Source organism: Taeniopygia guttata, chromosome Z, assembly GCF_048771995.1.
Source record: "Taeniopygia guttata chromosome Z, bTaeGut7.mat, whole genome shotgun sequence".
Lineage (NCBI taxonomy): Eukaryota > Metazoa > Chordata > Aves > Passeriformes > Estrildidae > Taeniopygia > Taeniopygia guttata.
Window position 1 is genome coordinate 77,855,164 of NC_133063.1, and position 15,816 is coordinate 77,870,979.

At 43.0% G+C, this 15,816-nt stretch overlaps 1 protein-coding gene across 1 annotated transcript in view; it reads left to right on the forward strand.

The window, feature by feature from the left end:
- The first annotated feature begins 2,356 nt into the window (after positions 1–2,356).
- The window catches only part of RAD23B (RAD23 homolog B, nucleotide excision repair protein), a 33,883-nt gene continuing 20,423 nt past the window's right edge, over positions 2,357–15,816 (forward strand). The window contains exons 1-2 of the mRNA XM_030257415.4: positions 2,357–2,556; positions 14,967–15,048. Of these exons, the coding sequence (XP_030113275.1) occupies positions 2,491–2,556; positions 14,967–15,048 (148 nt within the window). The 5' untranslated portion in view covers positions 2,357–2,490. The remainder of the gene's footprint in view (positions 2,557–14,966; positions 15,049–15,816) is intronic.

Below are 15,816 nucleotides of genomic sequence, written 5' to 3' on the forward strand. Positions count from 1 at the left end.
AAGTTAAAAAAAAAAAATCCCTTTTATCTTCAAAGTATAGACTTAGGTATCAGGCAAGAGTGAAAGTGAACAAGCAGCATATTTTAAGTTGTAACCACCCAAGCAAAAAATAGCAAGTGATATTTTTTTTTCTCTCTCTCTTTTTTTTTTTTTTTTTTTTTTTTTTTTTTTATAGCTCTCCATGCAGAGCAAGCAAGTTATTCTGTGCTGTCAGGAATGCTGGATTCCTACTAGCAACAGTCAGCGGTTTCTTTTTAGTTGTGAAAGCTGCAGGGGGCTCTGGCTGTCTGGCAGCCGTGTGACAGAGCATGAGCAGGATGCTGGCAGAAGCAGCACCTCCAGCCCTGTGTGTACGTGTAGCACGTCCCCATTCCCTCACTCCTGCAGGGAAAGGGGTCTCCCTCTTTCCTGCTGCCTGGCAATGCTGTCTGCTGGCCGTGCTGCTGGGAGGAAATGCTGAGGAAGCCAAGCCTACTGTAAAAAATGAGTTAGAAGATGGTTCTCATTACAAAGATTAAGCTGACAATCTTAGTGGCAGGCTAGAAATTCTCTGGCCGTTACACAATACTAGGAAATTTGGAGTTTAACTGCAATTAAGTCAGCCTGACATAAGTATCCCCTTTTGCAGAAAGACAGCCTTTATTCAAAGAAGATGCCCTGGGAGATGCTACACCTGCAGATGGAAGAGGTTAAAAGGAGCAGGAGAAAAGGTCTCTTTTACCAGCACAGCTGGCTCAACTTTAAAGTTTACTTGTAGCAGCTCTCCTCCTACATTATCTAAGGAGCAACAGGGCAAACACAGGTTAATAACCCATCAAAGGTATGCATCAACTACCCAAACACTAAACTGCAAGCTACTAAACTCACCATGAGCCAGCAGTGTGCACTCACAGCCCAGAAAGCCAAATGACTGCTGGGCTGCTTCCAAAGCAGATGGGCAGCAGGTCAAAGGAGGAAATTCCGCCTCTCTTCTCCTCTTGTGAGACCCTCACCTGCAGTGCTGCATCCAGCTCTGAGGTCCTCAAAGTGAGAAGGACTCATGGAGCAAGTCCAGAGGAGGCCACCAAGCTGACCAGGAGCCCCTGCCCTGTGAAGTCAGCTTGAGAAAGCTGGGGCTGTTCACCCTGGAGAAGTTTCTAGTATCTGAAGGAGCATACAGGGAAGCCAGAGAGGGACACTATGTTGGGAACTGTAGTGATAGGACAAGGAGGGGTAGGTACAAACTGAAAGAGGGGAGGTTTAGGGAATCTCCCCCTTTTAGGGGAATCACTCCTATTTATCCCCAATTTAAGCTGGATATAGGGAAGAAATTCTTTATTGTAAGGATGGTGAGACACTGGAACAGCTTGCCTGGGGAGGTTGTGGATGCTCCAACACCTGATGTTGTTCAAGGACAGGTTGGATAAAGCAACCTTTTTTAGTTGGAGGTGTCCCTGCCCATGGCACAGGGGCTGGGACAAGATGGTCCTTTATATTCTATGAAACCAGCACTGGTGGAACTGAGGGTGCTATATTGTGTGTATTAATAAACTTGTATAACAACTTACAAGTGGTGTGTCCTGTGCCACTCATTTCAAGAACACTGAGGGGCTGGAGCGTGGCCAGAGAAGGGAACGGAGCTGGGAAGGGAATGGAGCCCCAGGAGAGGCTGAGGGAGCTGGGAAGGGGCTCAGCCTGGGGAAGGGAATGGAGCCCCAGGAGAGGCTGAGGGAGCTGGGAAGGGGCTCAGCCTGGGGAAGGGAATGGAGCCCCAGGAGAGGCTGAGGGAGCTGGGAAGGGGCTCAGCCTGGGGAAGGGAATGGAGCCCCAGGAGAGGCTGAGGGAGCTGGGAAGGGGCTCAGCCTGGGGAAGGGAATGGAGCCCCAGGAGAGGCTGAGGGAGCTGGGAAGGGGCTCAGCCTGGAGAAAAGGAGGCTCAGGGGGGACCTTGTGGCTCTGCACAGCTCCTGACAGGAGCAGACAGCCGTGAGGGTCGGGCTCTGCTCCAGAAACAGGGACAGGAGGAGAGGGAATGGCCTCAGGCTGGGCCAGGGGAGGTTTAGCTGTATATTAGGAAGAATTTCTTCAGAAAGGCTGGCTGGAGTTGGAATGGGAGACTGCAGAGTCACTGCCCCGGAGGTGTTCGAGCAACGCCTGGACGCGTCACTCAGCGCCACGACCCGGCTGACACGTTGCTGTCCGGTCACAGGCCGGACTCGCACACGTTCTTCCCCACAATCGTTCCGTTCCTTCTCTCTCTATCTCTCTATCTATTTATATACATTTATATTTGTATTTCTGCCTCTCTGCCCGCGCCCCTCCTCCCGCTCTCCCCGCCCTCAGGCGCGCCCGCGCCTGCGCCGTGCCGCGCGCCTCAGGCGGCGCATGCGCGGTCGCCCCTCCCGCCGAGCCCGGCGCCGCCTCCCTCCTCCTCCCTTTCCCGGCCTCTTCCCCGCCGCCTCTTCCCGGGGAAGGGACGAGGGCGGCCGGAGCGCTGCACGTACCCGCCGCCATGCAGATCACGCTGAAGACGCTGCAGCAGCAAACCTTCCGCATCGACATCGACCCCGAGGAGACGGTGCGGCCATTCCCGGGCTCCTGCCCCCCCCCCCCCTCCCCCACACACACACCCTCCCCCGTTCTTCCCATCCCCGGGACGCGGCCGTGGAGAGGGATGTGGGTTCTGTGCCCTCAGCCCCGGGAAAGGGAGGTTCAGTGAGGGGTTGGGGTCGCGGGGGTGATGTGGGATCCGCCTGGGATGATTTTGCGGCTAGCGGGGCCGGGGGAGGGGGTGAGCTCAGCCGCGGGTGTGAGGGACCCCTTTTCCTCGGGATGCTGGTGGGTAAGAGCGACTTCCCATCGCTAAGGAAAGGGACTGCCGTGGCCAAATCTCCGGCGGGAAGGACTTTTTCCCCCCTTGTTTTAGAGGAGAACGCCCCGGAGGTGGGAGGCGGAATAGCTCGGGAGATGGAAAGGGGGAATAGCTCTGAGGTGGAAAGGGGAAACAGCCCGGGAGGTGGGAGGGCGAATAAATACCTCACGTAGTCCTGGGGAGGAGAGGAGCGCTATAGGAAAGGAAAGTTTTCCCTTTCGGGAAGCGGGGTGCCGTGGGATGGCAGTCAGTGGGGCACTGATCGCTGCAGGTTTATGATGGGAGCACTGGGAGGGGGGAATGGGGACACTGGATATTGCGAGAGCATCTCTCTCCCGGGATGAGGCTGGGGGTGCAGCAGAAGGAAAACGTGGTGGTCCTTCCCCTCGTCCCATGGATTCCCAGGAGGGAAACGCTGGGAGAGTTGTGGGGCTTTTCTGCCGGGACAGGAGCGTGATCTGGAGAGGGGCTGGTGTTTGCTGCTGTGTGCCCGGCCAGGTGTGTGCTGTGCAGGTGGGAGAGTGCGGGAGGGTTTGGTGTTTGGCCTCACAGGGCGAGTGCAGCGATTCATCAGTGTGCACTTCGGAGGGGAGGGAGTGCGGGGGAGACGCTGCTGACCTCGGTGGAGCCGGTGTTGGGGTGTGCCGTGGGGTTCGCAGCAGCCTCATCCCCCCTCTCCTCGGTGCCTTTGGATGTGTCTGATGATGCTGTGAGCGAAGAGGAGACATGTTTTGCTTCCAGGTGGATGTTTTCTTCTGGCACACAGGAGCCTGCTGGAAAATCCTCCGGGAAATGCTGTGTTGTGAGATGAGAGAAAGGGCCCTAAGTGAGTTGGCAGGGTTGGAAGTTGCCTTGTCACTTGCCTGAGCAGAGATGGTTGTTTTGATAGCCAAGTCCAGACACACTTGTGGCCTTGGTTTGAAAGATCTGGGGTGGCTGGCAGCTTTCCTTTCCAGCAACCTTTCCTGTGACAGGTGAGCAGTGAAGCTCTAGAAACTATGGAGCATTGTATCTGCTTTTGTAAAGTCTGTTGGTTTGCCCTCTTCCATCTTAAGAAAAGTAAAGGATGACAGTTGAAAGTTGGACGAAGCTCATTTGGGTTTCCATTGTGACTGAGAGACATGGCAAATGCTTAGGAGAGGCAGGGGTTAGAAACCTTCAAATATTTAAAACATAAGTTTGTGCTGTTACTGAAAAAACGATTTTTTTTTTTCTTTTTTTGTTCCCCCTCTTGCTCTCTGCATTCAGTAAGGTCCTGGGAAGTAAATTCAAAGAGAGGACTGAAGGAATGTTGCCAGTCAAAGCCTTCACCAGTTTATGAGACAGCAGAATGCAATGACTAAGTTGGATTGTGGGAAAATGAGACTGCACCCTCTGTTTGTAGATGTAGCCGCTACAGTGGCTCAAAATAAAAATGCTCCTCATGAGCATAACTTCAGGTTTTGGCCAGGAATGGGTGGTAAGACAGAGGAAATCTGGTAGAATTTGAGGAGAACTTTGTTTTTAAAAGAGCAGGATAAAGGCTTGGTCTTATTATTAACTGTAGAGATGAAAAACGTGTTTAAATTTCCATGGTACACTTTTTAGAAAATTACTAAGAAAGTACTGTTGGAAATACTAAAAATCATAAAACTTAGTAAAGAGAAGCTCAGCTTTGAGTTACAAACTGAGTCTTAAAATCAGAAAACGCTTTGAAATGTGCCTTGCTGAGGAGGTGCCTCACGAGTGTGTGCTTTGAAGTTCTTGGTCAGACTTTTTGAAATACACAAATTTTAGCTAAGTGTGCTGGTTTCTTAGATTAATTTCCTCAGACCTTGAAACATGTTTCATGGAGTTTGGGAAAGATTACTTTTAGTCTTTGGACCATGTGTGTGTTTCTCAGAGGCAGGCAGGCTTGTTTACTTGGATTTCTGCCCTATGGTGTGACAGGGCCAAAAATCATGTAGTTGCGATAGGCGCAGGAAACCTGTTGCTCTGAAGCTGGGTTCTGGTTCTGTAAAATTGCTTTTGTGTTCCTAGCAGTTTCTTCTCTTACTCTCAGTACCCAGTTAATCTGGAGAGACTTGATGATACTGTGCAAGGTAGAATTCTGACAAGTTTTAATGCTTGTAACTGAGAGGTGTCATTGATAGGAATATTTAAACCAACCTCCAGTGAGAATTTGAAGCAACATACTTCCCAATAATAAATTATCTTTGCTAATTGGCTTTTTGCACAAGTAACTGTTTTTTTTTTTTTATTTTCCTAGTAAATCTCACAGTTGAATTTTAAACTTGCCTTCAATGGTGTGACTCCAGTTTTGGTATGGTTGTGTTTTAAAACATTGGCCAAGTGAGTATTTTGGGTGAGTGAAAATTATACTTGAAGCTATTATCTTGCTTGCCAAAGCGCTGGGTGAAGACTCTCAGGTACCCTGATTGACTAAAGAAGATGAAAGGATTTAGCCTCAGGCCCTATTATTGGGGAAGGCCTGTTATCAAATTAAAATTTGCAAGCCTGACTGTTTTTCCTTAAGTTTTGTGATGCACCCATCAAGTTCCACGCCGGGCTGGATTTACCTCTTGTGGTTATTCTGGTGTTCCAAGTGAGGCCACTCAAGGCCTGAGCATTTAGAGTTAACCAGGGTAAATGAAAGCATGTATCCATCTGCACAAGCTGCTACTTCTTTTTGTTGGCTCTCCGTGAGAAAGTAAATCTGTTAAACTTTGTGTGAGGAGCAAATAATGAGCGCGGTCTGACACTGATACAGAGCTGTGTAGCCACATCTCTTGTCTGAGGTGACACTGTAGGCTTCTAAATGTGGCACTTCTGTTGTAGTTATTGCTATGTAGGCACGAAGCAGGATTTAAAAAATCTTTGCAACAAACATTCTTGACTTTAAAAGTGAAACACCAGGCAAAAGTTGAGTCTGTCCTGTTTTGTTTTCAGCTCCCCCTGTGCTGTTAACCTAAAAACCTGATTGTCAGAATGCAGAGAAGTGCAAGGAATATTCAGGATGTCAGCAGTCTTTTGGCTGCAGTCTCTGTGTCACATAATATGGGCTTTCACATTTCGCTGTTCCACCACAGCACTTGAACACCCAGGAAAAGCCAGCTTGTTTAACACCATGTCAGCAGAACATGTTAGTTGTGGAAGTTTGAGCTTCTGCTGTGTTCTGGTGTGTCCTTAGTGTGTGTATGCTTTATGTGGCGATTTCTGGATGCTAAGCTTACTGTGTCAGAAGAATTAACTTTGTTCTGGAAGAATCAGGGACTGCTGCTGACTTAAATGGTGAAAACTGACTCCCGGGTCTGTAACTTGTTAATGGGTATGAACATACTCTTGAAAATCTTCTTCCTACATGTGTTTGAGTGTATTTCCCTTTTATGGTTCGAGGAAAAGTGCTCAGTTCAAAATCCAGAAGTACCTTTCTAGGTTAAAGATGTTTTTCTCTTCAAGGTCTTGGTATTCTTTTTTAATTGCTCTTTGGGTTGTACAGTAGGTACCTTTCTCCTCTTCTGGGGGATTGTTTTGTTGTTACTGACTCTCTTTAGGATTTTATTACCTTGTGTGTATGTGCTTGCACAGGCAGAGGAGGTGTGAATGTGAAGGGCTTGTACTTGCTGCTTGTGGTTTGATACATGACTTTGCAAAATTTTAACTTCAGAGATCACTATAATAAGAGTAGCTCCATTTCTTTTTTCATTGTTTTCATATTTTCTTCACAGCCTAACATTTTGGAATTTTGGTCTGTTTCAATTTATACTTGTTTAATTAACTCTCTAGGGGCTTTTTGCTACTGCTTTCTTTTGGTGGGTAGTCCGTTTCTTTTTCCTGATTAGAGTTAGGATTTTCAAGAAAAAGAGGTTGCTCTGATTCTTGGCTGAAGAAGGCTAGGCTTTCACATGTTCAGGAATATTTTCCTGAAATTCCAGTGAGTGTTTTAAATACAATTTCCAAAGAACTTTGGGCAGGATGACACATTTAAAAAAAAAAAAAAAAAAAAAAAAAAAAAAAAAGGAAAGATAGCATAAATTACTTAATACAACTAAAATTATTGTATTCATATTGGAATATGTCTTTACATGTTGCCCATTTTTCAAAAGCTGTGGCTCTGCCCATAATTTTTCAACTACTTTATTGAGAATGTTGTTACCCAGTTTAGCTGTCACCAAAGAAAACTTAGCTTTGTGCTTTTAATGATTTGGCAGTATTAGGTGCTGTATTTCTTAAAATCTAAACTTTCTTGGGCCAGCATTGCCAACGTGGCCAGTGTACTGAGAAGTTAAATAGAGAGCTTATACACACTTAAGGATGGTTCTGTACGTATATTTAAGGTCTATTTTGCAGGTATGACTAGACAGCAAGGGTATCTGTCCTTGGTATGAATAACAACAGGCTGGAAGGTGTTCCCTTTGAAAGTTGATAAAAGTGGAGACTGCATTTTAATTAAAAAGATTTAATATGAGCAGATGATCCTGCTGCTGTTTGGAGTCTCGTTGTTGCCCTTTTGTGTAAATGGCTCTATTTACTCATAAACCTTTCAAAAACATTTTCTTTGAATTCCTGAAACACAGAAAAAGTTATCTGTAGGTGTGAGGTAGGGGTTGTAAACTTAAAGCACTGAAGGGTACAGCTGGCAATGTTTTCTCCCGCCAAGGTTTGACACAGTTCCTGTGGGTGGAGTGGACTCTGTGAAACAAATCTCTCTTTATTTCACAGGACATGGTGATGTGCAGCATGTCTTACCTAGAGCCTGTAAGGATGGCTGTTCTCTGTGTGCTGCCCTGCAGGGAGCACCAAAGGAACGGGAAAAGGAGAGGGAAGGGTTTGCCATGGCTGTGAGCACGGAGTGTTAGCTACACTCTGACTCTGGTTCTCCCTCTCCTTGTCTTTCCCTGTGTTTTTGTGTCAGAGCGACCCCTCCAACTGGCTGGTCAGCATGCACTGTTGGAAGAGTGTTTTTTAGGTGTCTTTTTAGCATTGCTCGAAATGGCTTGTCAGTTTTCTTCACACTCAAACAAGTGTCACTTTTGTAACTGTAAATTGGTTTGTGGGGAATATGCCTGTAAAAATTATCTGCCCAAAGCTACAGGAGGATTTTTTGTGCTAATCAATAAGACCATGCAAGAGTCACCACTCTTAATGTAAGCTTTCTTCCTAAAACAAACCTTTGTGGCTTCAGAGGCAGGACTGTCCATCTTGCTACTTTTCTTCAAGCTGCAGATAGCTGAAAGCTCTGCTGTAGGTTGACATTTGTGTTCCTGTGTTAGTACAAAGCTGCTTTTAGTCGCCTTTTTGCATTAGAAGACTGGCCCCGGTGTCTCCTCTTTCAGGCAGGGCATACATTACTTTTGAAAAGCAGGGCAGAAGTGTGTGGAGGCCTGGAGGCCAGCTTTGAGATCAGAAATTATTTCTGTTGATCTCTGGTCAGTGCATGACAGCTACTACACTTACAAATTTCACTTGTGTGTAGATGAGCTCAGTTTTGTAGAGGGAATTAGAAAGGTAGAGGTAATTGCAGAGAAAGTAAATGTCAGGGCTAAATTTGGATTTTTACCTAAACAATTCTGGATTATTTTTCTTCAGAGAATGCTGCTTCTTTCTTTGTATGCAAACTTCAGCAGCAGTAAATACAGCAAGTAAATATAGGAGATTATGAATACTTTATCCTGTCTGTTTTTAAATGCTGGAGTAATTCTAGATGCCTTGTTTATTTGAGTACAACTGGGTTTTTTGGTGTTTTTTTTCAGGTTTTTAGTAAGCTCATAAGCCTGACTGGATTCACAAGGCTCTTCCTCTCCTGTGGTTCTTCCCAATTAATGTATCTGTTATGCCTTTGAGGCTTGAAGTAGGGCACTGATCTGTTCATGTAACCACCATTATTATTGCCTTCTGACTAAATATGAGTGTCCTGTTTAGAAAGACAGTATAAGAGAACGCTGTAAATGGAGTTTTGTGCCAGAGAAAGGTGCTTTTATAATTTATAGAAAGAAGTATCTGGAACCAAATGCACTCTTACCAGTGAAAGTACTGTAAAGCATTGACTTGCGAGCTTAGTAGTTTCTTATCCTCTGTGTGTTTTCAGTAGTAGGCACAATATTTGTCATTAATCAGTTGCTGATCATGGAGTTTGATTAAGGGTAGTAAAACCTGTTGCACTGGTCATTTTGTTGCTTCATTAGCGGGTTTATTGTCTGATACAGCTGCATTGTCCTCGCCTGACTTTGAGCAGTATTTATGTGGCAGTATAACGTGGTAAATATTTTTGCAAGGGCAGTGGGAGCAGAAAACTCAGGAATATTAAGCCTGATTCTAGACAAGTTTTCAGACTATGATGCCCTCCCTCAGGGAGGAGGAAAAGAGCAAAGCCCTTTGGAATTTAAAAGCTTTTGTTCTTGTCTAACTATGACTTTTACAAAGTCTGCGAGAAACCCATTAGCTTACTACAGAAAAAGATGAAGAGTGGTAGAGAATTATAATGTAGATTAAAAAAAAAAAAAAACAACCCTCTGTGCAGCATTTATTTTCAAAGGGAAGCAGTTCAGCAGAGCTAGGCTGGTAGTGAGGGTCTTTCAGAGTTGGTCTTGGGATCCACCTCTTCACAGTCCTTTAATTCATGTGATAAGAATTGGAGTACAAATCAACAGAAGCATGACAACATTGACAAAGTTTAGCATTAGTACCTGTCTGCCTAATTGAGGGTCAGCCTTTGGTAAACGGCTCTCAAATGAACAGCATGAATTGATTGGAATCAGGTTCATTAACAGGTGTAAACCCTGAGATCATAGATCCTGAAACATCCAGGGAGAGTAGTGATGCTGTTCTGCTTCAAGTGTGCTGGCCATGTGTTCCCAAGGGCAATGAATTTCTACCTTTGGAAAGAGGTGCCTGGAGCCTGTGGAAAACTGTGACTCTGACATGAAAGTGAACTAAAGAGACCTGCTTGGTTTAGCTCTCAAGTTTTGGTGAAATTATGCAAATGTTTTACACTGGTAAGCACCAGTGGATGTGAGAAGGCTACTCATGCTTGAATGATAACACTAGCATAAGAACAATAGTCTGCCAATTAACTTGGGCTGGAATCTAGGAGAAGATTTCCAATATCAAAGTAAACTTTGTAGCAGCCTCATGGTAGAAGTAGCTAACAATCTTGTCTGTGGGTGCATCAGTTTCCTGATGAAGATTGTGGTGTGGAAGATGGATTTGTAGCTTGATGTCAGAAGAGATCTTTTCCAGCTTTGTATTCAGATTCTCCCAGCATCTCAAGAAATTCAGCAATTTGTGTTGCCTATGCAATTATACATTAAAACCAATGAAAGTACACTGTTCACTTTTTCATTAGGATTTATGAAATGAGTCTCTGAATAAACTGACGATTCTTGCCTCTTTTGTGTCAGCATTTATATGAGGTAGGAGAAATGAAAATTGGTGTGTGAGAGGGCAGGGGGAGGGTGTGTGATCAATGGGAACTGTGCCTGGGTGGAACCCAGCATGCCCTGCTTGCTTAGCTGGCAAAAAGTGACTGCAAGGAACAACTGCGAAACTCAGCACTGGTGATTTCATGAAACCCATTTTTAGATGCCTGTCTGGGATGCAGCTGATGACTGGTATTTCTTTGGAAGACCTCAGTGTTTCAGTTAGGAGTTAATCAGCTCTAGCTCTTTATTAAACAGATTGCATGGCATATATTCTTGAGGACACTGCATTTGGTTTCTACGTAGTAGGGAGAGTTTCATGTCTAAATTCATAGGGGACAGAAGAAAGTCATCTTGACTTCCAAGTGTGCTGTTTCTGAATCTTTAGGGTAAAGTGTTTGTAGATGAATTGATGCTCATTCTTAAAGTTATTGTCATAAAGTACAGGCTCTGTTTATTATGCTGTGAAATTTTATAAGGGCAGAGGAAAAATGGGATTTGGTGAGGTCTGAAATACATTTTGAACCCTAATCAGGCTGAATAAAGCTAGGAAGCCTGAAGGTCTGGTTTATGGATCTGTATTTATGAGTAAAATAAATCATAATCTGTGAATGGTTTCTCAGTTTGATGGATCAATGTGGTGGGTGTGCTTCCCCAAAATTAATTTTCACTTAATAACCAATGGGGGTGCTGAAGTTAGGTTCTTAGCAACCTAATTTGCCAGAGGCAAAGTTCAGGACGTTGCTTTTTTCAGCAGTTCACTGCACCAGCAGCTGGAAGATGCAGCTGTCTTTTCTGAAAAACATTGAGAGGGTTTCTCTGTCTCTCTCTCTCTCTCTCTCTCTCTCTCTCTCTTTGTTTTTTTTTTTTTTAATTCCTCCTTGAAAATGGAACATCTATGGTTTAAATCTAAATGAAAGTGGATCATACTACTGTCTGACATACAGGTTGTTGCACCATTATGCATTTTCTTCTCTTAGCAGAATTAATGGCACAGTTATTTCTCACTATGCCTTCAGTCACTCCAGCTAGAACTACAAGAGGCAATTCTGTGCCACTGGAATGTTACTGCTAAAATGGATGTATCTGATCTTATCTATTCCTTTTTTTTATTCTGAGAATTAGTATTGTATCCTCTGCAAATGATGTGTTTCTGGCCTCCTAGGCTAGGCAGTGATGAAAGCCAGAAGAATAGGCAAGTGCTTTTTATTTTAGTCTGAGTGTTTCTTGAACATCTGTCTCTAATATGAGAATGATGAAGTCTGCAGCTGACTGCATTTTCTTGCAGGTTCAGGCTCTAGTAGTTAAGAGTTGGTTTGAGTCCTTTTGTTTGTTCTTTTGAATAGGTGTGATCCAATCAGTTCATTGTATTCATTTAAGATAGGACAGATTTCCTTATCTAAATCACTATTCTTTATAAAGTAGTTGAGCAATGCTCTGAAATATTCTTATATGTAAGCTGGAAATTACTATTTGGTGTATTTTCAGTTTTAAAGGAGCAACTTGAATGACATGACAGAATTTTAAGTTCGTGATTAGGAGCCTATGGTGCATTACTGTCAGTCACCATAAGATATTATATGGGTATCTTTGGATGGCAAAAGTTCACAGTAGAGTGAATGTCCATTTAAATGAGAGACCTATGTAAATGTTCTTCCCATTTGCAAATGGCAATGTCCCTGGGCATAGATAGCAAAATACTGTAAATTAGCTCAGTTATGTTAACCTTAAATTTTTTTTTAGATTTCTGTAAGCTGTCAGCCAGAGAACTGAAGTAATTTGTGTTCCAATTTAGGATATAATCTGTTCTTAAACTGATTGATGTATGTGGCAAGAATACAGGCAGGGAATAAAGACTAGCACTGAAAACTGTAACGGCCTTTTCTCCTCAGGATTTCCAATCTTTTCAAGAATTAAGAAGTTAATGGTGGCCCCTGTGTTGGCAAGCTTTAGCCAAAGATTGTCTCTGTTCTTTAGGGAAAAACATGCAGTTTTTTTTTATGTTGAGAACCACCATGGTTCTGTAACCTCATGGTGGTTTTTGCATTGATAACTATTTCACTGAAGCAATAAATACCAAACTCCTTCATGTGGATCCACTTACGGCATAGTAATTAGTATATGTCTTTAGTCTGTCCCTGACACAGGGCACTACAATAATAAAAATTATGTCAGTATTAGTATGCAGAGAGGGTTTTTGGATTGTGGAAAGGGCCTGTACAGCTGAAGCACAGCCACCTGAATGTCCAGCAAGGCTGAAACTACCTGTGACCACGAGTTAGTTTTCCTAGGTGTAGTCCTGTGGAACATAGGGCTGTGTACTGTTGCTGGTCCTTAGCACAGTGTGAATGATTTGGACCTTTTGGAGCTGGTCCAGAGGAGGCCATGAAGATGTTCAGAGGGTGGAGCACCTCTCCTATGGAGACAGGCTGAGAGAGCTGGGGTCGTTCAGGCTGGACAAGAGAAGGCTCTGCAGAGATCTTGGAGAAACTTCTAGTGCCAAACAGGGGCTTAGAAGAAAGATGGGGACAGACTTCTTAGCAGGTCTGTTAAGAGTAGATGTAAGGAAGGGATTTTGTACAGTGAGGATGGTGAAACACTGGAACAGATTCCCAGAAAACATTTTTTTTCTCATTTTCCTTGGCCGCATGGTGTAAATGGAAGTTTGCCTACGTCTGGAGATGAATGCCACCTGCCAAAGGGATGAAAGCATAGTCCTGTTTGTCGCAGGCTTATGGAAGGGGGAACATTTTGGAAGGTTTTGGAAGACAGCAGTGCCTCAGGTTGCTTGCAGTACATCAATCACAGCACAGTAATAATAAGGGGAAATGCTACAAACAGGTGGTCAGCAAAGGCAAATGAATTGTTGGATCCTCCTACAGTAAATATCTTAACTCCTTTTCATGGATCCAATGATTGTGTAGTAAATCAACCTGTGTGTTCAGTGTGTCCTGACCTAGACTTTTAGCTGTTCAAACATTTATGTTTGAAAGCACACATCTTAGTTTTGTTCCTTGTGGGAAAAAGACTGTTGTCTGGAATAAAACAATAGAATAACGGAGACTTAAGTAGACATTTGAAGCCAGTACCCTGATTGATGCAGTGGACATGAAACAAACTTTAATTTTCTCCCTCAAAATAGATTATGCACGTTAGCCATATTGCAATATTTGTTACATATCTATGACAAACATCGTACCTGGGTATCAAAAAAGTAGCATGAGTGGTTGGTACAAGTGCATAAGTATAAGGATACATAAGGAAAGTGTTAAAAAGTAGACATTTGCGAACATAACAGGCTTTTAACATAATTCAAGTGATTTGCCCTCGTGCATGCAGGCCTTTAACTGAAGTTGTGTAAAGTATTAGATTGTATTATTATTAATGTTTAGGAAAAAAATCCTTGATGGCTTATCTGTGGTAAAGGAGATTTTTCAGTAGCAACTTGAGTCACTTCCATCCTTAAAACCAGGGAGGAATGAACAAGTTTATATTTTTAATTTTCAAGAAAATATGCTTTCAAAATAAATATAAATCCAAGGATAGGACAGATTGTTGTGAAAGAAGTGTGTGAGAATAATGATGCTTTCAGCAAACTGCTGTCAAATTTGACTATCCTCTGGACTTATGGGTGGCAGTGAACTGCTCTTAGGTTTGCTGTGGGAAAGCAACTGCCTGGCTGGAGACTAATTCCAAAGCATTTGGCAGGTACTGAGATGGCATGTATGGTACAAAATACCAAAAGCATCCTTTCTTCATCTGCTGGGGGAAAAGAGCTGGCTCCCTATTTTTGTTTAGTTCTATAGAGGGAAGCAATATGTTGCGTTCTGTATCCTTGCAGAGTTTTATGAAGAAGGTTTTTTGAATATTCAGGAAAAAGAAAAACAACCTTTAGAAGGTGGTGTTAGCTTGAAGTAATAATCTCATAGCAGATTGGTTGACTTTGTTTTCTGTATACTGGGAGTGTCTGCAAGAAAGCAAGAAGAATTGCCTGTGTTAGCAGTCAAAGCATGACTGCAGATGTGTCAGTGCAGGAATGCTTTTACAGGAGCTTCCTTTACTTCCTCAGGGTAGCACTGCAGAATCTTCCTGGAGAACTGAGAGCATTCTTGTACATGACAACAACTAGCAGTGCCACTTGAGCTATTGGTGCTGTGAAAGTGTGGGTGATGCATCAGTGCAAGCAAGTAAAGGCTTAGAATTGCTGTGTGAAGCTCCAGAAATTGTGGTGGAGAGGGAGGAGTTGAAAACAATTTATATAAGATAAGCATCTGAACATTTTGCCCAATCTTTGCATATGGTGATCTTACCAAAAAAGCACCCAGGCATTCCCTGAAAAGTGGCTATGATGATGAGAACCTTCTGTTCTGTTTATAGCAGGTATACCCTCCACATTTAGGGAAAGAGCAGGGCAAACGGGTCAAGAGATTAAAACATTTTTGCTCCCCAAATTTCTTAATTTACTTTTTCACTCTGTTGTACACTCATACTAATAACTTCTCATGGAAAAATTAATTAACTAATTTGATTCAGCACAGGAGACTGGGAAAGGGACAGTGTTGCTCTGCAAAGTGGTTACAATGACATATTCAGAAGACTGATAAACTTGACATCATCAAGGCATGATTGAAACTACTCTTCAGTATTTAAAATTTAAAGTACATTTAATTGGGTTTCTACTGTGAACTTTGTTTTCATTAAGGCTGTTTTTGTGCTTAGGTGAAGGCACTGAAAGAGAAGATTGAATCAGAAAGGGGGAAAGATGCCTTTCCAGTAGCTGGCCAAAAACTAATTTATGCAGGTAATGAATATTCTGAAGATAACTTATCTGAACCTGCTTTATTTTATGTTGTTGTTTGATTTGGATGTGAATGTTAAACCTTCTACAAAGTCTAAGAACTGAAGTACAGACAGGATAAAAACCCCTACAAACACAGAAACTAACTCAGTGTCAAAGGGAACTCCTAATTTTGAATTAGAATCTTTCAGGTTTTAATACATGTGTATCTGTCATCTTTTCTCCTGCAACATGATGTCTTAGAGATATGCTGGGTCAAGAAGAAATAGCTTTTTTTACAAGAATTCAAGATTTAAGCAGATCAAAGCTGCTGTTCTGGCTTAATTCTTTTTGTGTTCAATTTATGCTGTGTATAGCTGAAGCATTGCTATATATACCTCAGAGAATTAAAAACCAGATTGTTTCTTTTGGATTGACAAAAGAAATCCACCACCAAAGGTGTACAAAGGTACTTTCATACTTTTAAGCTCTGTCACTAGAAACGTGCATTATGTACTAGCAAAAAGCAGGCTAATGTCAGTTAAAAACGTGAAATTAACCTTATTTGAGCTTTATTTTACTTGCCTTGTGCATTCTGGCGCTAATACAGAAACCCATTTTTTTGGTCTCGCTTCATGTCAGAACTTTGGTGCTATTCCAGTACTCCCTTTTGTATTTTTTTTTTCCTCTAAAACTGACCTTGAAAGAAACTTTGGTGGACTTTTCACTTTTGTCATGTACTGCTTTGTAAGAAGTATTGTCTCTTTCACTCGTAATAAGCCAAAGCCACTG